The following is a 24,592-nucleotide window of genomic DNA, read 5'->3' on the forward strand; positions in this document are numbered from 1 at the left end:
GCAGTAAATGCTTTTCACGCCCACAAGGGTCTTTTGCTATCCGATGACGACTTTTGTGGCTTATATTTCAGAGGCTGAGCCAGCCCCGTGGCCGAGTGGTTAAGTTCACGCACTCCACTTCGGGGGACCCAGGGTTTCACTGGTTCGGATCCTAGGCACAGACATGGCACCGCTCATCAAGCCATGCTGAGGTGGTGTCCCACATGCCACAACCAGAAGGACCCACAACTAAAAATATACAACTATGTACCGGGGGGCTTTGGGGAGAAAAAGGAAAAATAAAAAATAAAATAAAATAAAATTTCAGAGGCTGAGGGGTCAAAATTCAGTGTTTCCGGGCAACTGTGCTTTCCAAGCTGGCACTGCGGTCCCCACTGCGGATAGCAGGCCCTTTTAATATTACTTCAAAGGGCTGAAATCCAACAATGCAGAGACAAGGGCAGCAGCATGGAGCGCAGGGACACCACTGAAGGTGAGGGAGGCCGGCTTCCTGGCCTTGACTTTTGATGCCCACGAGACCTCTCCTATCTCAACGCATCATTTCAGGCCCCTTGAGCCAGGCGGCAGGGAGAGCCTCGGAGAAGGACAAGGTTGCCCGACACCCTTGCTCTCAACACAAGCCTCCTTCTTTCAGCCAGTAAACCTCAAGTTTCACCAAACTCAAATCTGGATCAGACACTGTGAGTTGTAAAAGTAGCCTCTATGCTTTTTCTGCGCCTGAAGGATTTCAGTACTACTAAGATGCAATCCATAAAAAACTAAATAGAAAAGAAACCTCTTACATTCTCAATTCGAGTATTTCTGTTGCTCACATACAAACAACAGGGCCCACTGTATCCATAACCTCACCTGTCTCCTTCAAGTCCAGAGAACAATACACAAATGAGTGCTAAGCCAGGGCTTTTTTAGCTTAGAGAAACATTTACATCTAACTGATAAACATCCTGTCACTTGACACTGCTTAATAATCTGTTCATCAAAAACCGGTGACTTGCGGCCGGCCCGGTGGCACAGCAGTTAAGTGGGCACATTCTGCTTCTCGGTGGCCCTGGGTTCGCCAGTTCGCCTGGGTGTGGACATGGCACCACTTGGCAAGCCATGCTGTGGTAGGCATCCCACATATAAAGTAGAGAAAGATGGGCACGGATGTTAGCTCAGGGCCAGTCTTCCTCAGAAAGAGGAGGATTGGCAGATGTTAGCTCAGGGCTAATCTTCCTCAAAAAACAAAAAAACAAAAAAAAGGTGACTTTTTTTGGATGTGGGGAGGGGACCCAGTTCCTTAAAATATCTTGTTTAACAGCGTTGATTTTTATCTTTAGGAAGATTAGCCCTGAGCTAACTGCTGCCAATCCTCCTCTTTTTGCTGAGGAAGGCTGGCCCTGAGCTAACATCTGTGCCCATCTTCCTCTACTTTATATGTGGGACACCTACCACAGCATGGCTTGCCAAGCGGTGCCATGTCTGCACCCAGGATCTGAACTGGTGAACCCCGGGCTGCTGAAGCAGAGCACACGTGAACTTAACCACAGTGCCACCAGGCTGGCCCCTAATAGCATTGATTTTTGATGAAGACGTCGACTAACGCATCCCAGGGGCTAAATGCCAGGAGGTCCCTCATGAGTATGTGGCTGCCCAGGCCCAGAGGAAGGTCCAGCCTCTGGTTTCTGACAGACATCAGTGTCCACACCTACCCTTGGTGGGTGGACTACTGCACAGGACCCTGCCCCGCAGACAGTCCCCAGGCTGGAAACAGGTGGCGCTCACCTTCATCGAAGTTGCTGAGAAGCGGACGCTCATGGTGGCTAAGGTGGGCTTTGACACGACCAGCCCCCGGATGTGCTTGGCATCACAGTGACTTATCTGGAACAAGAAACAACTGTGTCTCAGAAACAGCACTGTTGCTGTCAGAAGTCCCAGGAAGTGGGTGTTTGTCACCCATACACAAAAGGAGCACAATCATCAGCAAAGCTGAATCCTTAGAGGCAAGAAGCTACTCAAACCCTAAGTCTCTCTTTTTCCCAATTTTTAGCACTAACTAAACATTCTCTGAAGTATCTAGTAAGACTCACAATGAACAATGAACTCCATTTTCTCTGTTTCTAGGAGCTGCTAGGGGGCTTAGCAGGCGGATAGAAAGCATGAGCCATGGAAACCAGAGATGGGGAGCAAGGGGCCTCCTCAACACAGCGAGTGTGGTGGGCCCTCCTGCTCCCCAAGCCCTTCACTGGCCTCGGCCCTCCTGCAGTGGGAGGGAGGGTACAGGCCAAAACACGACCCCTCAAGCCACCTGCGAGCTCCACCCCCCCAGACCCCAGCCAGCAGAGCCTCAGCCAGCCGAGCCGGGGCTGAGTGGGGTGCTCCTCTTAGCCTCCAGTCCTTCCTTGGCCTGCACCGGCTGAGGCACACACCACAAGTTCCCATCAAGGGAAGTGGTCCTCAAGGCCTCTGAGACGAGCCCAGAACGTTGCAGGCTGAATAGTCCAATACGGAACAGAGGCTCTGGAGTCAGACTCAGTTGAATCCAGATCCCAGCTTTCCCCTTATTAACTATGTGATCCTGTCCAAACTTCCTTACCTCCCTAAGCCTCAGTTAACTCAGCTGTAACGTGGGAACAAAAGCGCCCACTTCACAGGGCCGTTGGGAAGATTTCGTCAAGGAGTGCACACCATGGCTGGCTCAGCACAGGGCTGAACACAAAAACCACACCCAAGAAACAGAGGCTTTAAAAGACTTTCAAATTGGTAACAAAACTGGCATCGTGAACCCAGTTCAATAGTGAATAATGCAAAGTACTTCTTGTCAGGTGGGGGCACACCAGAGGGTAGAGAACTCCCAAAGCCCTCTGCTCATCTGCCTGACCCTCGAATGAGGAGGCCCAGAGGAGCCAGGCTCGGGTGCTCCACTCTGTCCAAATGCTGCCCATGTGAGGGGCAGAGACACACACACCAGCCAAGAGCAGCCGGCGCCCCTCTTTCTCTGCTTTCAGATGGGCCTGACTTACCAAGATGGACTCTGCCACATACTGTCAAATATGAAAGCAACACTGCCTCACAATTAAGTCCAGACACCGATATTAAAACCACTCCTCAGTCACAGACAATCAGAAGCAAGACGATGCCTGTGGAGGGTCCAGCTTCGCCTGCACGCCGGGGGCCCTGGGCCTTACCTCCACCTGATGAAGTGACTTGAATATAGACAAATCGAAAGGCAGGAGCTGCTCCTGAATGTTGCTGGTCCCAAAAGGTCCTTCTGTGCCAGAAACCTGAGGCCACAGATATGGTTTGAATTAGGGATGCTGCTGCAACCACCCCCATTCACAGGGGTTCATGGGGCAGTGCTGCAGCAGCTGTCAACCTGCACTTGAAGCTTTGCTTGGCAATGTGAGGCAGACTGGGCATGACCTCCACTCACCACTTCTATGGTCAACGCAGCATGCTGAAGCAGAGCTTCAAGCAAGGGGACACTGGGTCACGACTGCCCCCTGGTGCTCACAGCCAGAAGTGCAGTGCCAAGAACACCAAAGGTGGCCTTTCCCCCACGGCCCACACAGTCTCCTTCACACGCACTGCCAGCCAATGAGTTCTTTGGCTGCGTGACCACAACTGAGTGCCTCTCCACAAATGAGTGGCTTCAGCTTTACCTTAAGGTACTTAAGGCGACAGGTGAAGTCCAGGATGTGCCCAAGGTCAGTCTTGGCGTCCCCACTGGCGCATGTGGGCTTTCCCTGCTGCAGCTGCTCGGTGACCGCATATAGCTGCAGGGGCCCAATGACGAAGACCTGGCCGGCCCCCAGGAGCTGTTCCCCTGCAATGGCCATGCCCCGCAGGGTGAACACCCGGCCCCGGCTTAGGCAGGCAGCCAGGGCGTCTGCCCACTCTGCCAACAGTTTAACAAGCATTTGGTAAGCACTCACGTGCACTGCGCCTTGTCAGGACAAAGCCACGGCCCTGAGCACGCAGAAGCAGCTGCCCTCCTGAGCTCATAATGGGCACAGGGCAGACCCTGGACACGGGACTACGGAGGATGGAAGGGTCCTGGGAATGTGTGGCCAGGGAGCTTCCCTGAGGCAAGGCTCAGTCAAAACCTAAGGCACTGGACCAAGACAAAGCCGATGAGAGCCAGCACTGTGGATAACAGACCCACGCTGCAACCTCCAAGATCAGACACCTTGAGGTTAGGTGTAGGCCTGAGATGCCAGCACAGCGCAGGGCCTGAGAGCAGGCGGGGGTTCTGAGCCAGAAAGAGGTATTTGGCCCTGACTCTGCCCCTTCTAGTCAAGTACCCTCAAGCAGGTTACTGGGCCTCTCATCCTCAGTGTCCTCATCTGCACCTCTTGTGGGGAAAGTAGTCAGATGCCGCACACAAGGCCAGACCACAGGAAGTACTCATTACATGTTAGCTACATGCTCTCTGGCAGGGCCATGACCCAAGTTCGGTTTCTGTCTGCCATCTGAACCTTTCCAGGTAAGGACAAACCAGGTCCAAGAGAGTAGCTGCCACCCACCTCCCACAACTCCACCATAGGGCTGTGGAACAGATCCTGCAGGGTCCTTTAAGAAGGTGGGCAGATTTGACTGTGGACCAGGTTCAGGACTTTGGGCAACCCCAGGGAGGTGGGGCCTGGCTGGGACTTACTTGGCACAGCCCAACAGATGGAGCTCAGTGCCACCCGGGAATTCTGGCCACCTAACAGGTTGCGCCAAGTTGCCCACCGCGTTTCAGGAGCCCTGGCCACGTACCTTTTTCAAAAAGCTCCTCAGCCAGTGCCGCAGTGATACCATTTATCTCCTGCAGGGAAAACAAAACCCCTAGTCAGAAAGTCCACCTGCCCCCAGTCACCAGGACGTGCACGATCCCTGCTATCTACCTCCTCTGCTGCTGCAATGACAGCTCTCAGAAAGTTCAACAAGATGAGGGAGAGAGTAAACCTAAAACTAATCAAGGTGCTTAGAAAAGGAGACTAAATATTCCCAGTTATATGGACATTTTAAATGTCTTCTCAAAAGAAAAACGGAAAGCAGACTAATGCTGCAACTCTAAGCCCACATGGGCACTGGCTGGGTGCACTCGGTCCAGGAGGTGGGCACAGAGGACAAGCCCACAAGGGTACTGGCAGAGTGAACCGGGCTAGGAAGCCAGGAGCTCCCACGACTAGCCCTAGGAGATCCGAGGAGAGGGCATGGAACAGAGGAGGTCCCTGTTTCTTCTGGAAAAGAGGCTCCCATCACCCTGGTGGGATAAAGGACCTCCCCTCCCAGAGCCAACCCTCCCCAAGAGTGGCCATTTCCACTTTCTTTCATAATCCAAAGGTGTCTTAGCAGAGACTGAACACTTGTTCTCTTCCACCTGCTCATCCCTGCAAGCCCTGCAACAGTAACACTCAGCCCCAGGGTCACGAGAAGGGGCAGGGAGGGATTTCCTTTCAGAATGATGTGATAAAGGCTGGCCTGGTGGGGCAGCGGTTAAGCGCCCACGTTCCACTTTGGCGGCCGGGGCTCGCCGGTTCTGATCCTGCGTGCGGACATATGTACTGCTTGCCAAGCCATGGTGTGGCAGGCGTCCCACATAAAATAGAAGAAGATGGGCACGGATGTTAGCTCAGGGACAGTCTTCCTCAGCAAAAAGAAGAAGATTGGCAGCAGATGTTAACTCAGGGCTAATCATCTTTGAAAAAAAAAGAAGGAAAAAAAAAGAAAAAAAAAAGAATGATGTGAGCAAGGAGGCATGACGAGTACAAGCCTTCAGTTGTATTAACAGCTAATGTGCTGGGGTCTTAGTTCACGCTGGACAATGGCCTGAGCTCTTGCTATGTACTGGCTCATTCAATCCTCCCGAAACTCTGATGTTATTTTGCACCCTTTTTCACAGAAGAGCAAACTGAAGTCAGAACTGCTGCAATGCTCCAATTTTACATGGCTGCACACTAGCAGAGCCACACTCCCAAGCACTTGGCCTTGAAGCCAGCCTTTCTGTGTACAGAGCAATTGCCTCAGCACTTAAGTGGTACAATCGTGGGGCTGGGAGGGCCCCAGAGGCCCCCAGGCCCTCAGCCCCACATCCTGCAGGTAAGATATTTAACTAACTGACAGATGGCAGCCCACAGGCCTTTTCGTAAACAGGTGCAGATGGAGGCTGCACAATCACCTTCATAACTCACAGGAGCATCTCTGCCACCAGGACGTGACACTCACACAGGTATGGGACTCCAATGGCACCAGGCTGCCGGAGAGACAGTGTCCTTTCCCTGTTTTTCTCTGGTTGTTTGTCTCTTTCTTCTCTTTTATACATAATTGATATTCTAACGGGTGTTTATGTGCTGCAAACACCTTCTCCCCAAGCACGTGCCCTCACCTTTGCGCACAGTCCACAGTGGTTTTCCCAACAGAGGGAGGTTTTTCATGTCTTTGCTGTTTAATCTGTGATTATTCTCCTTCATGATTTCTGGGGCCTCTTCCCCCATCCCAAGATGGTAAACAGATTCTCCTAATTTTGTCTTTTAGTACTTTATGCTATCTTTTTTTAAAAAAAGTGCTGATTTCTTTAATCTGCTTGAAATTCAGTTTATACATAATATGAGAATAACTCACCTACCCCCACAAATGGACAAAAAGCCAAAGGAGAAAAATGAGCAAATACAGCCCCAGCATCAAGGACTCGGTCTGGCAAGATGCAGTGTCCAGTACAAAAGGGCCCCGAGAGGGGCAGCGCAGCTCTGAGGCTGCAGCCAGAGCGAGGATGGACCGTCAGCTCCCTCGGAAGCTCAACTTCAGCCTCTTGCAACAACGCAAACTCAACGACATTTTCCTCGGCTGCCACGGAGAACTGAAGATCAGGAAGAGCTGAGAAGGATCCAAGGCTCACTCCTCTACCAACAGGTTTGAGAACCAAGCCCCGTCTCCAAATCGGTACTTCCCCACCCTCCCCGCAGTCAGAATCACCTGAGGAACCTCGAAAGACGCAGATTCCTGAGCAGCCCCCAGGGGCTGCCGATAGGTATGCACCCACCTCAATTCCCTGAGAGTAGCTCCCGGGGCTCTCCGGCCCCAGTATTTCTGGCCTCACATGGGAACAGGGCACCCTGCCCACCATCAGTACCAAACAACCCTCACCCTCAAAGTTACAATTCTTCAGGCAGCTGGAGTCAACACTAGCCCTGCTAAGGGGAGAGGACTGGAACTTCTGGAAAACACAGAAAGCTGAGAGATGGTGAGGGCCAAGGGTTCATGCTAAGCAGAGCCCTCTTCACTTTTGAGCAATCTAAAATGCAAACTATGTAACAATTTCTCTCCCTGCTCTTTGGGGCACAGGAAGTGCGCTGCTGCAACACTATCTACTTAGTTCCCCAGGCTGATCTTCACCTTGGGAGAATCCTTAATCACAGAGGAACAAAGAAACGCTTCAGCCCTCAAATCTAGAGCACTAGTCCCGTCAGAGAAGCATTTTGTCTGTATCCCCAGACAGTGTTCTGGTTAAACTGTAGCCTTGTGGGCAGTCAGGCCTCCCCTTAGCCAGGAGGAGACAGGGGGCCTTGGTGGCCCCCAGTCTAAGCTGCTGCTGATACTGCCAGGAGCTATCTGTGGGGAAAGGGGACTTCCCACATGCCCCACCCAATCTGTGCTGCAGGGACTTGAAGTGCTTCAGAGCGCCACAAATGTCTGAATTGAAAGGTATTTTTGAAGAAAGATACTCTTAATGCCTCAATAAAAATTATTAGCTATGTTTAAAAACTATAACACTGGGGCCGGCCCAGTGGTGCAGCGGTTAAGTTTGCACACTCCGCTTCTCAGCGGCCTGGGGTTCGCCAGTTCAGATCCCGGGTGTGGACATGGCACCACTTGGCAGGCCATGCTGTGGTAGGTGTCCCATATATAAAGTAGAGGAAGATGGGCATGGATGTTAGCTCAGGGCCAGGCTTCATCAGCAAAAAAGAGGAGGACTGGCAGTAGTTAGCTCAGGGCTAATCTTCCTCAAAAAAAACCAAAAAGACAAAAAAACACTATAACACTGACCCCCAAATGTGTCGGTGTGCAGCCTTGGGCTGTAGCTCTGTGACCAACATCCTGACCGAGCATGTCTGCGTACACAGAGCCCGTGACCAGGTGCCCCCACCACCCACCCACCTGCCCTCAGCGCAGAACCCCAAGCAGCCCGACACTCCTGCTGGCACACACGTGAGGAGAGCACGTGTCAGTGGGGCATTAGCAAGGGACTCCAATACACGTCACTGTGCAGTTTACACACACACGTTGAGGGCTGGAGGGGTCCCTGTTCAACTTTTATTTCACATCTGTGATGAGGCATTCTAGTAGGAGTCAGGTATATTATGAGCAATTCGACTTTAAAAATCCCCCATTGAGGGATTCAAGCCTAAACTTTGACTGAAGAGGGCTCCAAGACTGTAAGTAAGTTGCAAAGAAATCTGTTATCATTTACAGCCTCAGTCCTTTGCAACTAAAACAAATGACAGAAATAAAATGGATGTTGAAGCCAATGTTAAAATGGTAACAGTTCCATTACAGCTCACGATTTCAGATTTTAAAAAGTATCTCTGTTCTAGCCAACTAGCTTTAAAATAAGAAAATGATCTAAATGCCACCTTTGAAGAGAACTGAGCACTTTCCTTACTAGGGCAGTGGTATTGGCTGGCACCTGGTGAGCCCCTGCCACGAGCCCACTGCTCTTCTAGCCCCTTTACCTTCACTGCACAGTCTCTTGCAATCCTCAAGCACCTGGGGTCATCACCCTCCAGGTCACAAAAGAGGAACTGGGACACAGAGAGGTTAAATGATTGACTTGGAATAAAATGTCAGGAAGCAGCAGGGCTGGGAGCTAATCTTGGCTCTGCCTGCCTCCCAAGTCCACAGCTAGACGTCCTGCCCCAAAATTGTGTGCTGGAATTCTCCATGGGATTCCATTGCACTGAATTTGAAAACCTCTGCCATCGGGGTTCTAGGATGAGGTCTGTCACTGAGGGTCCAGGAGTCTTAGGGCACAGCTATCTAGAGAGAGACAGCACAGCAACAGGCCAGTGCCCTCTCACAGCAACCCAGGGCTGCACCAGCCCCTAGATTCCCGGTCTCAGAGCTGGCAGGGGAGAGAAGCAGTGCTTTCTTTCATTGCCATTAAAATCCACACTGCAGAAGAATGAAGTTGGAGCCCTACCTCATACCATATACAAAAATTAACTCAAGTGAACCAAGACCTAAACAGAAGAGCTAAAATTATAAAAGTCCTGGAAGAAAACATAGTTGTAAATCTTTGTGACTAGGATTAGGCAATGGTTTCTTAGATATGACACCAAAAAACATAAATGACCAAAGGAAAAAAATTGAATTTCATCAAAATCTAAAACTTTTGTCTTTCAAAGGACACTATCAACAAAATGAAAAGAATCTACACAATGGGAGAAAATACTTGCATATCACATTTCTGATAAGAGTCTAATATCCAAAATATATAAAGAACTCCTACAACTCAACAACCAAAAACAAAAAGAACCTAATTTTTAAAAGTGCAAAGGATATGAATACACTTTTCCAAAGTAGACATGTAAAAGACCAATAAACATACGGAAAGAGGCTCGAGAGGCTGGCCTGGTGGCGCAGCAGTTAAGTGCACACATTCTGCTTCAGCAGCCTGGGGTTCACCGGTTTGGATCCTGGGTGTGGACATGGCACTACCATGCTGTGGCAGGCTTCCCACATATAAAGCAGAGGAAGATGGGCACAGATGTTAGCTCAGGGCCAGCCTTCCTCCACAAAAAGAGGAGGATTGGCAGCAGATGTTAGCTGAAGGCTAATCTTCCTCAAAAAAAAAAAAAAAGAGAGGCTCAATATCATTAGTCATTAGGGAAATGCAAATCAAACCACAATGGGATACTAATTCACACCCACTAGGACAACTATCAAAAAAATGGACAGTAACAAGTGTTGACAAAGATGTGAGGAGATGAGAACATATACACTGCTAGTGGGAATGTAAAATGGTGCAGCTGCTGAGGAAAATAATTTCCTTCTTTCTTTTTTTTCTTTTGTTGCCACATCTGTTGGCCAATCTTTTTTTTTCCTCTTCTCCCCAAAGCCCCCCAGTACGTAGTTGTATATTCTAGGTGTAGGTCCTTCTGGCTCTGCTATGTAGGACACCGCCTCAGCATGGCCTGACGAGCAGTGCTAGGTCCACACCCAGGATCCGAACCTGCGAAACCTTGGGCCGCCAAAGCAGAGCATGCGAGCTTAACCACTCAGCCACAGGGCCAGCCCCTACAGTTCTTCAAAAAGTTAACAAAGTTACCCTATGACCTAGCATTTCTACTCCTAGTATATACTCAACAGAACTGAAAACATACGTCCACAGAAAAACGTCTATATGAATGTTCATAGCAGCGTTATTCATATTAGCCAAAAAGTGGAAACAACCCAAAGTCTATCAACTGATGTTGGATAAACAAAATGTGATATATTCAAACAACAGAACATCAGTCATAAAAGGACCCAAGTACTGATCTATGCTTATGAATGGACCTTGGCAGTATGCTAAGTAAAAGAAGCCAGTCACAAAAGGCCAAATATTGTATGATCCCTTTTATCTGAAATATCCAGAATAGGTAAGTCCATAGAGACAGGAAGTACATTAGTGTCTGCTACAGGCAGGGGAGGATGGGAAGTGACTGCTAATGGGTACGGGGTTCCTTTTTAGGGTGCTGAATATTCTGTAATTAGATAGTGGTGACAGATGCACAACTTTGTGAATATACTAGAGACCAGGGAATTGTATACTTTAAAAGAGTGAATTTTAGGATATGTGAATTATATCTCAACTTAAAAAAATCAATCCACAACTTAGCCAAATAGGGTTCCCTGGGTCTCCCCTGTCCAATGTCAGCCCGACAAGAGGTGGAGCATGTTGGGAACAATTTCAGAGAGGACACTGATGGGACAAAGGTTACAAGAAACATTCCCTAAGCGCTCCCAGTCTATAGAAAAGGCTGACAAATCTTGTAGGCTTTGTTTGTTCAAACTCATTTGGAGATCTAATCTAGCGTATCTCAATCAGGTATAATTTTGCCCCTCAGGGGGATATATGACAATGTCTGGAGAGATTTTTGGTTGTCATAACTGGGTGGGAGAGGTGCTACTGGCAGCTGGTGGGCAGAGGCCAGAGATGCTGCTCAACAATGCACAGGACAGTCCCCACAACAAGCACCCAACCCAAAATGTCAATAGTGCCCTGGAAGAGAAACCCTCACTTAATTTCATGATGAGTCAATTACTTTTAAATCCTTGGATTTATATAACCCAGGAGCCTGTTCGATAAGAGTAATTTCAACTCTGTCCATACTGCTCCAAGCAGTAGAGCACGCCTCAAACCAGAACCACAGACGTGGGCTGGCCCCAGGCCCATCCCGGGCAAACCTACACCCAGACAGCAGTCCAGGCCTTTCCACGCCCAGAGGTGGGCAAACCTGACGCAGGCAGCGAGATGACCTTCTCAAAGGTCCAGGTCTTAGGCAATGAATTGTACTTTCAATGGGCTGCGTATTAAGTTTTATCCTTAAATAACTAATCAAAGCTTTCTTAAAGTGCACTGTTTCTTAAAATACTAGCCAGTAAAGTTTATCAGAAAGACTCCCATAAGGAATGGAAGTTTCTTTTCACATAAGGAAAGAAAATATAAAAAAAAGTCTACAACAGGAAACAGCTGCCAACCACATACATTGCTGGTATGTGCTAACTAAAATTCAAAGCATGTACACATCTGCCACGTGTCAATGCCACCGTTTTTCCCACATGGCCCCTCCAAGCTCGGTGGCCCAACGCTAGCACTATCACCTAATTTCCAGGCTCTAACTAGCGCTCCAAGAAAGGGTCAGCTTTCTCTGAAAGTCTTACTCTGAAAATACTTCAGGAAAGTTGTGTTTTAAATATGTTTGGGCCTTTACGACCACAACCCACAGGTCTCTTCCTAAAAGGAGAGCCTGAAAAGGCAGTGGATTCTTTCCCATCTTCATCACATAAAGGGAAAACAATTAAATGGAAACTATCCAAATATCTATCACCCAGAGACAACTACTCCTAGTATTTTGATGTATAATCTTCTAGATAAGTATATTCAAATAAGCTTTTTAAAAATAAAAACAGGACCATACTCTGCATACTGTTTTATGGCCTGCTCTTTTCATATAGCAATGGACTTATTGTTCTATGTCAATAAATCCACTGCCACACCACCATTTTTCCAGCAGCCTAATATCCAATTATATAGTTGTACCCTTTGATTTTTTTACCAACATCCCCTCCTGTCGCACTTTTGATTGTCTTCAGTATCTGGTTACAACCCTGGAAGGACCACCTTTGTACCTAAATCCTTTCCACAGTTGCCTTATTATTTCCTTAGAATAAATTTGCCGAAGTGGAACTGTTAGCTGTTTTTACTGTTTTGGTTTCACACTGCCAAACTTCCCTCCTTCAAGTATGACAACTCATTCCGTCACCAGCAGCCCATGAAAGCTGTTCCTCCACCCAGAAGGAAGTGCAGACCTGCTCCATGACATCCACTCCCAGCGGAGGAAGGGAGCTACCCTCAGTCTCAGCACTAGGACCCTGAGGATGCTCCGAATGGCAATATTCTGCCAACACAGCCTGATCCCTTAATTAGTCTTGAATTGTGAACCAACAACTCAATCCTAGTCTATGCCAGGTGTCAGACGTTTCTATTCTATCCCCATCTATTTGGATAGAAACCTGGCTTCAACACCTACAGGATGTTTTTGCTAAACAAAATGCCTTGTGGTGGAGGAAACCTCTCTGTGGCCACAGTTAGTCTAATGTAACACAGATCTGTCAACGAACATGCTTCTGCCCACACTCCATCCCTACCAGGGTGATGTTCCTCCATTTTCTAACCTCAGGGTCAAACTCCATCCCACCTCTCCTCAAAGATGAGGTCTACAGTGGTTTGCTGCCTCGAGTTTTGGCAGTTGAGGGCCTGCAGGAAAAGGAGAAAACCCAAGAGGAACTTACATAGTAGTGAAAATGCAAGAAGTGGGCCAGCACCCTGGGGGCCACGCCCGGGAAGGCGGCCAGGAGCGTCTGCAGGTAGACCTCCAGATCCTTCTCCCGCTTCTCCACCAAGCTTCTTGAGTTTTTCCCAATTATCTTTTTGGGCGGAAGGAGATTCTTATCAATCTTTCTCTCTGCCACGAGCTATAAGAAAACATAAGCTTGTCAATCAAGAGTTCCATGAGTGCGCAAGACAAGACAAGGAGCCCAAGGGCAGGCGCTTGTCCCAACTTCCATCGGCCCTCCTGGCAGAAGAAACCAGGATTAGGGCTCAAACTAGTGCACCTGGGATTTGGTCTCATCAAGTGCAATTAGTATTAGAAATACCAATACAATTCCATCTGCAGACTTTGCAGACATTCAGATAAGTAATACCTCCAGGACCCTAAAATCAGCATCCTTTCCAAATCAGAATGAAAACCAATCAGGGTGGTGGCCTGTCTTTAAAACTTCATGCTGCAAATGACCCAGAGAAAGGGAACTCTCTGCACAAGCTAAGAAAGAAACGGAATCCCAGCCAGATATTCAAGTAGAGGCTCTGGAATAGTCAGGTGGAACAAGTTCAAACCTGTTCCCTCTCTAGGAAACTGTCCCAGCATCTCCCACCGGAGCTGGGACTGGCAATCTTAAAACTGAAGTTCAAAAATGCTCCTCGCACATCATCTCATGCTAGGGGTGAACTCCCAGGATCCACCGGTTTTTTTTGCCAATTACATTAATAAACTGGTTTCTTAAAGAACACGAGGCATTGCTCTAAAACTAGTGTGTGGCACAATGGGACCCTGACCTAAAAGCTACCAAGCCCCGAGACAAGGGTCCCCGGCTCTCAAGGGTTACCTTTTCATGCAGGTCATGGAAATCACTGTAGCGGTGCTTGACCGTCCACTCATGGCTGCCATCCGTGACCTGGATGATGTAAACCTAAAAGGGAAAACCGACAGCCCTTGCCCACTGAGCAACAAGGAGAGCCCCGGCCCTTGTTGCAGGACTAAGTTGGGCTGCCCTTGTCCCCCAGCCGCTGCACCTGACACCGGCTGAGGAGCAGGCCCCGGCTCAGCAACCTCCACGGCCCTAGCACTGGATCTGGCAGGCACATGGGATAAGTCTGTGGCTTTATCCCACTTCGAGGAGGAAAAGGTGACTATCATAGTATGCCATCTCTAGTTTTTTACCTCCAGCCTCCAGGCAACTCAAAGCCCAATCCAACCTGAGCTGCAGGCAAGGCCACTCCTTCCAAAGGAGGCAGAAGAGGGCCAGGTCTGGCAGGACCAGCTTCTCTGCTGTATTCTCCCTCCCCTCCCCCCCGCCCCCCACCGGCCCTGACAATATCCTGGAAGCAAGTCCTTTCCCAAACCTTTAAGCTGGTTTGTGGCTATCAATTCTGCTGTTGAGCCAGGAGTTAAGGTACTAACAAGCTGATGGGAGGGTGGGGGAAAGGCAGTGATGGACAAGCAAGCCCCAAAAGAAGACAATGTGGCTCGGCACTTAAGGGAATGGGTCTTGGAGTCAAGGAAGACCTGGGTTTAAAACCTGGTCCTGCCATTTCCTGGCTGTGGCTTATGACTGGGAGCCTCAGTTCTTCCATCTTAAAATCTGGTAGTTTCAAAATCAAATAGGGTAATGCACACAAAATGCTTTGTACTGGGCCTGACACGCAGCCAATGTTCAGGAAAAGCTAGGTGTGTTAGTAATATTCAACTCAGCACACCTGGAGACAAAACAGTAGCGTGGACCTGGATTGCCACATCCCCCACACCCATTCAGAGAAGGGGCTCAGCCCTGAGGAATGAGAGGAGCTTTTGAGAGCTGACCCTCCAGCTGAATGCAGCCCACGGGGGGGGGGGGGGGGGGGGGGCGGCGGTCAGCTCCAGCTCAGAGACCTCAACTCTCATCTGGAGGAGGCACCCTGGTCCTAGTATCCCGCCCCTCTCTGCAGCACGCAGGGAAGGGGGAGGAGAAAATAACCCAGCTGAAGCCTCCACTGAGGAGCAGCCATTTCTCCAGGGCCGGCCTGTTGCTCCAGGATCCGCCCCCAGCCCCTCTTCCCAGTCTAGCAGCTTCTCTCCCCCTCCCCCAGCCCAGGAAAGAAGAAAGCCAGAGGAATGACCCTCAGGAGGAGGGTTAGGATGAGGGCGGAGGGGGAGGAGCGAACATAGGGCCAAAGCCCCCCACTTACTCCCCAGCCTCCGGGAACAAAGGACAGGAGGCTGGGAGGTGCTCCGTACGCCCCCACCCCAGGGCCAGTCCCTGCCAAGCAGTTTACCAGGCCCAGAGCCTGGCGTCCAACCCCATCCAGACCAGGAGGGCCTCCTCCTACATCACAGTCTGGAACTCCCCCCGTTTTCTGTCCTCCATCTCCCTCGAAGCCTTGAAGTGTGTGTGGGCGGCTGCTGCCCCAACTGGCCCCCACAGCCCAAGCCCCTAAGGTTCCTGGATCTCGCACTTTCAGCCCTGAGCCACCCCCTCAATTCCGCCGTGGCCGGGCTCCACCCCTCCCCCATTCTTGTCTCCGCTTGACCCCCAGGACCTCGGGGCCCCAGATCCCTCTCTCACTTCTAGAGCAAATTTCAGCGGCGACCCCAGGCCCCCAGATCAAGGCTTGCAGGGCTCTGACCCTTTCCCCGCGATTCTATCCATCAGAGACACCCCTCCCTAGTCCCCCTCCTCCTGGACCCCCTGTCACGTCCTCCGAGGCTGGCGCCCCTCCAGGCCTAGAGAGGATGTAGAGGAACCTCCGCCTCATCTGGACATCCCTCCTCTCCAGACCCCATTTATCCCAGATCCTCGCCTCCAACCCTAGCCTCCTTTCCTGAACGCGTACCCCTGCTCCGAGCTCCCTCCCTGGAGCCCACCCCAGGACCCTCTTCCCGGACTACGGAGCCCAGACCCTTCCCCAGATTTCCCGATCCCAGGCCCCCTCCTCCCGATCGCGGGGCCCAGACCCCCTCCCCAACCCCTAGACCCGGACTCCGGTTCCAGCCGCCAGCCCCGGCTCCGACGCCCGCGACCCCGGCACACCGTATACGTGTCCACCAGCTCAGAGCCCACAACGCGCGCCTCCTTGGCCGGCTCTGCCTCCCGCTCCGGCCCGAAGCTGCGCGCCGCCGCCGCCGCCATGTTCCGGGCTCCGCCGCCGCCGCCCGGCGCAGACTAGCAGCAGCAGGGGGCGGGGTCAGCGTCCCACAGCCCCCCGGCCCGCGCCCGCGCCCGCGCCCGCGCCCGCGCCCGCGCCCCCGCCCGCGCCCCCGCCCGCGCCCGCGCCCGCGCCCGCGCCCGCGCCCCCGCCCGCGCCCCCGCCCGCGCCGGCCTCTCGCCCCGCCGCCTTCCCGAGCCCTCGCCCCGCCCCTCGCGCGCGGTTGACAGCAGGCGCTGACGGCGCGCGTGCGCAGGCCGTGTGGGCCTTTTCGTTTGCGCAATCTGTGGCGCCGCCGCGCTCCTGGCAGCCGGGAGAAACTGAGGCACGGGGAACGGGCAGCTCTGGGCATTGCCGCTCCGAAGGTCCCGCGCCTCCTGGGCTGCCCGAAGGAAGTCACTGCTCCGCCTGGCCTCAGTTTCCCTCTCCAGAAAAGGGAGGCAGTAATCGCTCCTCACCTGGTTCTTGGGCTCATTCCCTCTAGGGTCCGAGAGGGTCGAAGGAGAAGATGTGAGCTGTGCTTAGAGCGAGTAACTCTGGGCCACTTCTTAACCTCTCCAAGATTCAGAGATCTCCTGTCACGTGGGCTGCTGGAGAATTAAGTGGGTTAATGCATGCAGTGCCCTCATGCAAGGCAGTGAGCTCGTGTGGTTATCGAGAGGGGGCCCTGTAGGAAGGGAAAGGTGTAGGTGGAAGGAAGGGATATGTGCTGGCCATGGGCACAAGAGGAGGGGGCGACAGACTGGCCCTGGACGCAGGAACTACAGTGCTGGAATGGGGGAAGCCCAGGCACAGAAATGGAGCCCTAATCCAGGGCAAGGTCCAGACCTAGAAGAGGGAGGTGGTAGCTGGAGGGGGAGAGTCTGGCACAGATGGGGCATCTGTAAGTGTGTTTGTTGGATGACTGACTGAGTGCAGCTAACCCAAGCCCGGAGCTAGTGCTGCTCTCCCTGGGGAGATGAGAAGTCTGGGGCATGGCTCCTCTGGCACTCCTGGCTGAAGGGCTCCAGACCACAGCACTGTACTCAGCTTGGCATTCGAGGCTTCTTTTGGCAGGTCCCTACACTCTCAGCCTCTCCTTGCATACTGCTGCCCCCGACTCCAGAGAGGTTTAACTTAAGGCAGGGGCTGCCAAGCCACCCAGACTTTGAGCAAGTCACCACCCCTCCAGGAGCCTCGGTTTCCTTATCTGGAAAGTGGGAGTAATATTGCCCACCTCCCTGATTGGATGGGCCTACTACTTTGCAGCTCCTGTCCTGTCCTGGGCTCATGTTCTCACTCATTCAAGAAACCTTTCCAGAGAGTTCCCTGGGGGCCTTGGGGGACAGAGAGAAAGAGACCTGGTCTTTGCAGCCCTTCATCTGCTCCCTGCCCTGGGCAGAGGACACAGGGACTCAGGCCAGCCTGAGATCACCAGGGCTGGGGGAGGGAGTGGAGGATACTGCATGCAGGGGTGGGCTGGGCCGGGAATGCAGTGGGGCAGGGCTATTTAAGCCCAGGGCCGGCTGGCAACCCCAGCAGCCTTCCCTGTGAACTGCCAGCATGGATGACATCTACAAGGCTGCGGTGAGGGACGGCCCTGGGAAGGGCTGGGGTGGGTGGGCCCACTGGGGACTCACTCAGTGCAGGATAAACTCACCCCAGGGATGTGGTGGGGACCAGGCCCTCAAGGGGGAGCTGGGTCTGGTGTTCCAGGATGTGGAAGGGGTGAGGGGTTCAGGGTCTGGAGAGGAGCTCACAGCTTTTAGCCTTTCCCCTGTCTCCAAGGGCCTGTAGTCTGTGTCTGCGCCACATCTCTCTGTATTTGTGTCTCTGATCTGTAGATCTTTGCCTTTCTCAACCTCTTTCCATCTCTTTGTTCCTCCCATGCTGTCTCTCTTAGTCTCCGTTGCTGTCTCCCTGTCACCACCTCTCATAACTCCCCCTCACATTCTGCTTCTCACACACTCACAGCCCCTTGGCTGTTTGAGGATGCCGTGGAGGGTGGGCCCGGGCTTGTGAGGAGGAGCTGCAGAGCTGGAGTCCTGAGCTGGGGAGGGGGCTTTGAAGTCTGTGGCAGTCAGGGAAAGACTGGGCATGAGGAAGAGCCGGGAAGAAGGAACAGTAACGGGGGGCTGCAGCCCCCATCCCGCCTGGCAGGCTCAGGGCTCAGTGGCTTAGCAGGGGGTGAGAGATAGAGGGTGGTCACCCCAAGTCCCTACAGCCTCCTAGGATCACTGAGGGGCTTCAGGTGCTATTTCATCCCAGAGGGGGGTCCTGACCTCCCCCCACCCCAGAGACAAGGACATCTAGCATAGACAGCTGTCCTCAAGGGAACCCCTCCCTCAGCCCCGTGAGTGCGCCCCCTCTCCTGGGCAGGGAAGGGCTACAGCTGGCTCTGGGGGCACCCCTGCCTATCCTGTAGGAGTCCACGGAGCTGGGGGCGGGGGTGGGAGCCCTCCACCCTGTGCCCATACAAGGCCTGGCGGGGCTGGGGACTAATTTTGGCTCCTGAGGCACCAGCAGGCCAGGGGGCCAGATAACACTGCCCCACCCCCTGCATGCCAGAATCCCCAGAACAATCACCAGGTTTAACTTTGTCCCCCGTTAAAAATAGCCCAGTGGCCACCCCGGTCAGGTTACAGTGAGTGGCTTTGACCACCCCCACATTGGTTTCATTGTCCCAACCTGAGGGACAGCTGTCCCTCAGGCCACCCAGCTTGGGTTTCAGCATGGGGGCCAAAAGGGCATGGAGTGGTCATTGACTATTGTTATTCAGGGTCACCTTAGCCCTGGAGAGGGTGCCCACCTGTCACCCTGGCCCTGTGCCCAGCCTCAGTGAGGCCGACTGGGTCACCTTAGGGCTTTGGGGGCTGGGAGGGAGGACTGAGGCCTCCGTTTTGTGACCTGGAAATGGCTTGCCTCTTCCTGGCTTCCATCTTCCCACCTGTAGAATGGGTTGGTTTCCTTGACAGCAACTAAGGCCTGAGTCTGAGTCCTGAGACTTCTTTTCCTCTCTAGGTAGAGCAGCTGACAGAAGAGCAGAAAAATGGTGAGTGCCCCAACACACATGTTGGAGGACAGTAGGGCTGGGCTAGGGGAGCATGAGCACCCCAGGCTGGAGGTCAGGGGCTGGGGTCCCTCTCGCTGTGATCTCAGAGGCCTTAGAGGGAATTGGGCAGGTTGGCAGGTGGTCCCAGGAATCTGGCTTTTTGGGGTCCTGGCTGCTGAGCCCTGGCCACTCTGCCTCCTCCCCCGTTGGACACAGAGTTCAAGGCAGCCTTTGACATCTTCGTGCTGGGCGCCGAGGACGGCTGCATCAGCACCAAGGAGCTGGGCAAGGTGATGAGGATGCTGGGCCAGAACCCCACACCTGAGGAGCTGCAGGAGATGATTGACGAGGTGGATGAGGACGGTGAGCCCCTCTACTCCCCCAGGCCCCAGACCCATAGCACCTGCAGCTTGCTGGGAACCTGAATCCTGGTTCTGCCACTTATTCCTCTGTGCCCTTGAAGGAGCTGTTTAGTCTCTCTGAGCCTTAGTCAGCTCATCTACAAAATGGGCATAATGACCACACTGACTTCGCGGAGTTGGGGTGAGGATGCAGTGAGAACACCAGGGTCTAGCGTCAAGGGCAGTGCCGGCCTGACCATCCCTCTCTAATGGCTGTACCACCTACCTCCAGGCAGCGGCACAGTGGACTTCGATGAGTTCCTGGTCATGATGGTTCGGTGCATGAAGGATGACAGCAAAGGGAAGTCTGAGGAAGAGCTGTCTGACCTCTTTCGCATGTTTGACAAGTGAGTGTGTGACCCTTGACCTCTGACCCTGACCCTAGCAGAGCTGAGGAAAGAGGGACAGTCTTGTGACCTCAAGGCCTCGGTCTCCTGTTCTGTACAATGAAGGAGCGGGATGCCCCATCTCCTAGTGGCCCTGCTCTGCCTTCCAGGGTTGTGGATGGGGCTGCCTCTTCCCCTCCCCTGGCCCCCACCGTGGGCTCTGAGGCCCCCCTCAATCCTCCCTCTGCCCACACCCCCCCCCCCCCAGAAACGCTGATGGCTATATCGACCTGGAGGAGCTGAAGATAATGCTTCAGGCTACCGGTGAGACCATCACGGAGGACGACATTGAGGAGCTCATGAAGGATGGTGACAAGAACAACGATGGCCGCATCGACTATGATGGTGAGCGATGGGTGTGCTAGATCTTGTGCTGCCCATGCCCTGCCCAGCCTCCACCTCTGACCTATGCCTGCTCCTCTCTCCACAGAGTTCCTGGAGTTCATGAAGGGGGTGGAGTAGACGTTGACCCTTGCCCACAGCTGCCAATGCCACCTTCCAACTTCAGCTGGGCCCTGGGGTGGGGGCAGGGGGCCGGGGTCCCCAGGATGTGAGCCTGGGCGTGTCCTTGACAGTGGGCCCTCCATGACTGTCTCCCCCAGCCCTTGTCCCAGGGAATGCAAATAAAGCCCTGCTCCCTGGAGGCCTGGCATCTGGCTCTCATTCCCAGGGGCTGTGGCCTCTTCACCAGGGACCACCCTGCCCTCATGACCGTTTCCTTCCCCATCCCAGAGCCCGTGCTCCAGCCACCCTTGCACACCACCTTCGGCAGGAGGGCTCACATTAGATCAGAGACTACCACACTCCACACCCCATTGGCTCCTTTTCTGTGACTGCTGATGCCCAGGACCCATCTCCAGCGATTCAGCATCTGGAGTCTGTGGTAGCCCAGGAATCTGCATTTAACATGTTCCTGGGGGCCATGACTTTGGTTGGCCAGGTGGCAGCCAAGGGGTCCTGCCCATGGAGAGCAGCAGCTGCAGTGCCTGGCTAGGCCCTGGGTGCCACTTGGCACAGCAGCCCCTGTTCCTTGTCAGCTCTGGCTGGGGAGAAGCCGGGCACCGTCAGGGCCTGTGGCTCTAGTCCATCTGCTCACTGACTTGAATTTCCTGCTGCCAACATTGACTCCCACTGACCGCGGGGCATGTTGTCTACTGTTCTCCCCTCACCTATTTGACCAGTGAGGACCCTGGGGCTCAGAGAGGGGCAGGGGCCTGTCAAGGTCATCTGGTGAGTCTGGAGGAGAGCCGAGCCACTGGCTCCCAGCCAAGGGCTCTGTCTGATGGACCAGGTCCAGACGGGAGTAATTTGCAGTTACTGTGAACCCTAGAGGCTCGAGGAACCCCCTCTGCCTCCCTCACAAAGAATGGAGGCACGAGGCCCGGTGGCTCTCAGCTTACTTGGGGTGCCCAGGCCAGAGCTGCAGCCAGGACTGTGACACTGGCCTTGGGGAGAGGGTGCTGCAAGGAAGTGGAGTTGGACAGCTGCCACAGAGTGTCAGCAGCTGTCCTCGCTCCACCCAGCCACTCCACAGCCTCCCCACCTGTGCCCTAGCCTTGGCATTCCCCAGACAAGCCCAGCATTCCGGAGATGGTCTTAGAATTCTGGAGATGCCTCCAGTGGAGGCTGGAGCCAGCAGGAGCTGCCTGGTCCCTGGAGATACCTGGGGGGAGAGGAGATGGATCCCCTCAGCCCTGCCCTTGGGAGCGGAGAATTCAAGGATCTACACATACACTCAGGAATTATGACATCTCAGGCGAGGAGGCAGGGCCACAGTGGGTGGCACCGCCAGCTAGGGCACACACCTACCATGTGCCCCACACAGACTGGATGCTGGGATCCTTCAGAGGGAGGCCTGGTCCCTAATTTTGTGGGATTTACAGTCAACTCAGAAAGACAAGGAGGGAGATGTGTGCAGTGAGGAAACTAGTGCAGTGGAGGTGTGGTGGCCATGAGCTAGAGTGGTCCTGGAAGGCTTCCTGGAGGAAGTGGTACTGAGCCGAGGCCTGAAGAACCACAGGGAACCAGTCATGGGAGGGCATGGGGGAAGACTGGAGCATCTCAGGAGCTGAAAGGCAGTGTTGGGCCAGGCGCCCAGCCCCGGCAGCCTTAGGGCGAGAAGGCCTGGTGGCTCTCAGCACAGTGGGGCAAGAAGATTGCACAGGTTCAGGGTATGTTTTGGGACTAGAATCGACAATTCACTGATGCCTTGGATGTGAGATGTGAGAAGGTGGGGAGTCAAGGATGACCTTTCCTTTCAAAGATGAGACTGCCATTTACTGAGATACGGAAGCCTGGGAGAGGCACAGGTTCTTGGTGGGATATCAGGAAATGGAGGTTCCTTTTTACCTTTAGATTTTTTTTTTTTTGCAATTTTTAACTTTTCATTTTGAAACTGCAGACTAGCAAAAATAGTTCAAAAAACTCCCATTTACACTTTACCCAGCTTCCCCAAATTTTAACATCTTAAATGGCTACAGGCCAATGTTCAAACCCGGGAAATTAACACTGACATACCAGAGGTAACTCATCTGCTGACCTCACACAGATTTGTCAGTTGTGGGGACCAGCCAGTTTGCATAGCGGTTAACTTTGCACACTCTGCTTCCATGGCCCAGGGTTCGCTGGTTTGGATCCTGGGTGCAGACCTAGCACCACTTATCAGGCCATGCTGTGGCGGTGTCCCACATCTAAAATAGAGGAAGATGGGCACAGATGTTAGCACAGGGCCAATCTTCCTCAGCAAAGAAAAAGTCAATTGCTCTGTTAAAGTCCTCTTCCTGGACTGGGACCCAGCCAGAATTACACATTGCATCTTGTCATCCTGTCCCCTTACATTCCTCCAATCTGTGGCAGTTTCTCAGTCTTTCCTCAGCTTTAATGACCCGACACTTTTGAAGAGTACAAGCCAGTTATTTTGTAGAATCTCGCAATTTGAGTTTATTTGGTGTTTCCTCAGGACTAGATTCAGGTTATGCATTTCTGGAGAGACAATCACGGGAAAGATGGTGAGTCCTTTGTCCATGTCCCATCCTCTGGGACAGGATGGTGGGGATGTCAAAGCGAGGCTGGGACTGAGTCAGAGGGCACAAGGAGAGCTATAAATTCAGGTGTGGTCAGAGTAAGAAGTGCTTCCCCAGCTCTGATCCTGGATGAGGCCTCCAGAGTGAAGATGTGTAGAGAGAGGTAGCCCAGGACTAGGCACCAGGCACCCCACCTGAGCAGTCCAGGGGAGGAGACGTGGCCAGTGGGGTGGGGGAGACCCTGGCTGAGTGAGGGGCCCTGGGAACCAGGAGGAAAGGAATGAGGCATTCAAGACCGCTGATGGCCCTGGGCTTAGGAAACTTGGAAGCCCCCAAGAGCTTGGCCACCTGGACAGGAGAGTTTCACTGGCGTGGTGGGATGGGAGCCCGGCTGGAGAGGGCCAAAGGAGTGAGGCGAGGTAAAGGGGAGATGGCGAGTGTGGACAATACTGGTGACTTTTTTTTTTTTTAAATATCTTTTTTTGTTTTTTGCTTTTTTTTTTGAGGAAGATTAACCCTGAGCTAACACCCGCTGCCAATCCTCCTCTCTTTTCTGAGAAAGACTGGCCCTGAGCTAACATCTGTGCCCATCTTCCTCTACTTTATATGTGGGATGCCTACCACAGCATGGCTTGACAAGCAGTGCGTAGGTCCACACCTGGGATCCGAACTAGCGAACCCCAGGCCGCTGAAGCGGAATGTGCAAACTTAACCCCTGTGCCACCGGGCCGGCCCCCAGTACTGGTGACATTTTACAAACTGTCAGGGAACAGAGAAATGGACTGGAGCTAAGAGGAGATGTGGAGTCCAGGGAAGGTCATTTAAGGAGGGGGATCAGAAAATGGCCTGAATGCCTATGGGAACAATCCAGTGAAACTGGAAAAGAGTTAATGCAACACTCAGGGGCAGAGTGGTGGAAGGTGAGTGGCCACAGGTCTCTGGGGGCTCAAGGCCATGAGGGAAGAATTGTGGCAGTGGGGATACTGAGTGTAGGCAGTGGTCATGTCCTTCTTGGTGGCGACTTGGAGGATGGGAACTGAGGTGGAGGGAGGAGAACATGATTGGTGGAGAGGATGACAAGGACCTGAGAGGTGGGGTGGGGGGGGCACCCAGGGGATGTGGGATGCTAATGGATTTGGGGGAGGAGAAGAGAGACATCCTAAGAGTTAAGCCCTCTGTGAACAAAATGGGAGGATGGCTGGGCCAGCTACAAAGAGGGTATATGAGGGAGGTTACTGGTGCCTTAAAGAAGGGGTCCACAGGGAGGGAGCCCCATGGGATTGTCTCAATGTTTCTGTTCCAGGGGCAGGCCCGGGGGTGCAGCAGTTAAGTTTGCACGTTCCGCTTCAGTGGCCCAGGGTTTGCTGGTTCGAATCCAGGGTGCGGACATGGCACAGCATGGCAAGCCATGCTGTGGTAGGCATCCCACATATAAAGTAGAGGAAGATGGGCACAGATGTTAGCTCAGGGCCAGTCTTCCTCAGCAAAAAGAGGAAGATTGGCAGCAGTTAGCTCAGGGCTAATCTTCCTCAAAAAACAAAACAAAACAAAACAAAAAA

At 52.9% G+C, this 24,592-nt stretch overlaps 2 protein-coding genes across 10 annotated transcripts in view; one reads left to right on the plus strand and one right to left on the minus strand.

Moving 5' to 3' along the window:
* Positions 1 to 16,294, minus strand: part of NISCH (nischarin) — a 34,738-nt gene extending 18,444 nt beyond the window's left edge. For 2 of the 9 annotated variants that reach the window (XM_070575054.1, XM_070575052.1), the window contains exons 1-8: positions 16,078 to 16,217; positions 14,768 to 14,838; positions 13,897 to 13,980; positions 13,021 to 13,203; positions 4,741 to 4,789; positions 3,642 to 3,805; positions 3,168 to 3,263; positions 1,765 to 1,860 (exon numbers count right to left, since the gene is read on the minus strand). In XM_070575054.1, the coding sequence (XP_070431155.1) occupies positions 1,765 to 1,860; positions 3,168 to 3,263; positions 3,642 to 3,805; positions 4,741 to 4,789; positions 13,021 to 13,203; positions 13,897 to 13,980; positions 14,768 to 14,806 (711 nt within the window). In that variant the 5' untranslated portion in view covers positions 14,807 to 14,838; positions 16,078 to 16,217. Of the gene's footprint in view, positions 1 to 1,764; positions 1,861 to 3,167; positions 3,264 to 3,641; positions 3,806 to 4,740; positions 4,790 to 13,020; positions 13,204 to 13,896; positions 13,981 to 14,767; positions 14,839 to 16,077 lie in introns of all 9 variants that reach the window. The other 7 variants (XM_008513108.2, XM_070575051.1, XM_070575056.1 and 4 more) reach the window with 4 other exon arrangements.
* Positions 16,295 to 16,444: 150 nt separating this feature from the next.
* TNNC1 (troponin C1, slow skeletal and cardiac type) lies at positions 16,445 to 20,653 on the plus strand. Its single transcript, XM_008513107.2, has 6 exons — positions 16,445 to 17,758; positions 19,193 to 19,223; positions 19,440 to 19,586; positions 19,857 to 19,971; positions 20,219 to 20,355; positions 20,441 to 20,653. Exons 1-6 carry the CDS (start codon positions 17,735 to 17,737, stop codon positions 20,470 to 20,472), a joined length of 486 nt encoding a protein of 161 aa, XP_008511329.1. The 5' UTR covers positions 16,445 to 17,734; the 3' UTR covers positions 20,473 to 20,653.
* The last annotated feature ends 3,939 nt before the right edge of the window (positions 20,654 to 24,592 follow it).

Source organism: Equus przewalskii, chromosome 15 (assembly GCF_037783145.1).
Source record: "Equus przewalskii isolate Varuska chromosome 15, EquPr2, whole genome shotgun sequence".
In the NCBI taxonomy this organism is placed as follows: domain Eukaryota; kingdom Metazoa; phylum Chordata; class Mammalia; order Perissodactyla; family Equidae; genus Equus; species Equus przewalskii.

What these genes read in the sequence shown, in the direction of transcription:
- TNNC1 (XM_008513107.2), top strand. Translation starts at nt 17,735, where the DNA reads ATGGATGACATCTACAAGGCTGCG. An exon ending in GACAGAAGAGCAGAAAAATG is followed by an intron (nt 19,224 to 19,439) that starts GTGAGTGCCCCA and finishes CGTTGGACACAG; the next exon opens with AGTTCAAGGCAGCCTTTGAC. An exon ending in CTCTTTCGCATGTTTGACAA is followed by an intron (nt 19,972 to 20,218) that starts GTGAGTGTGTGA and finishes CCCCCCCCCCAG; the next exon opens with AAACGCTGATGGCTATATCG.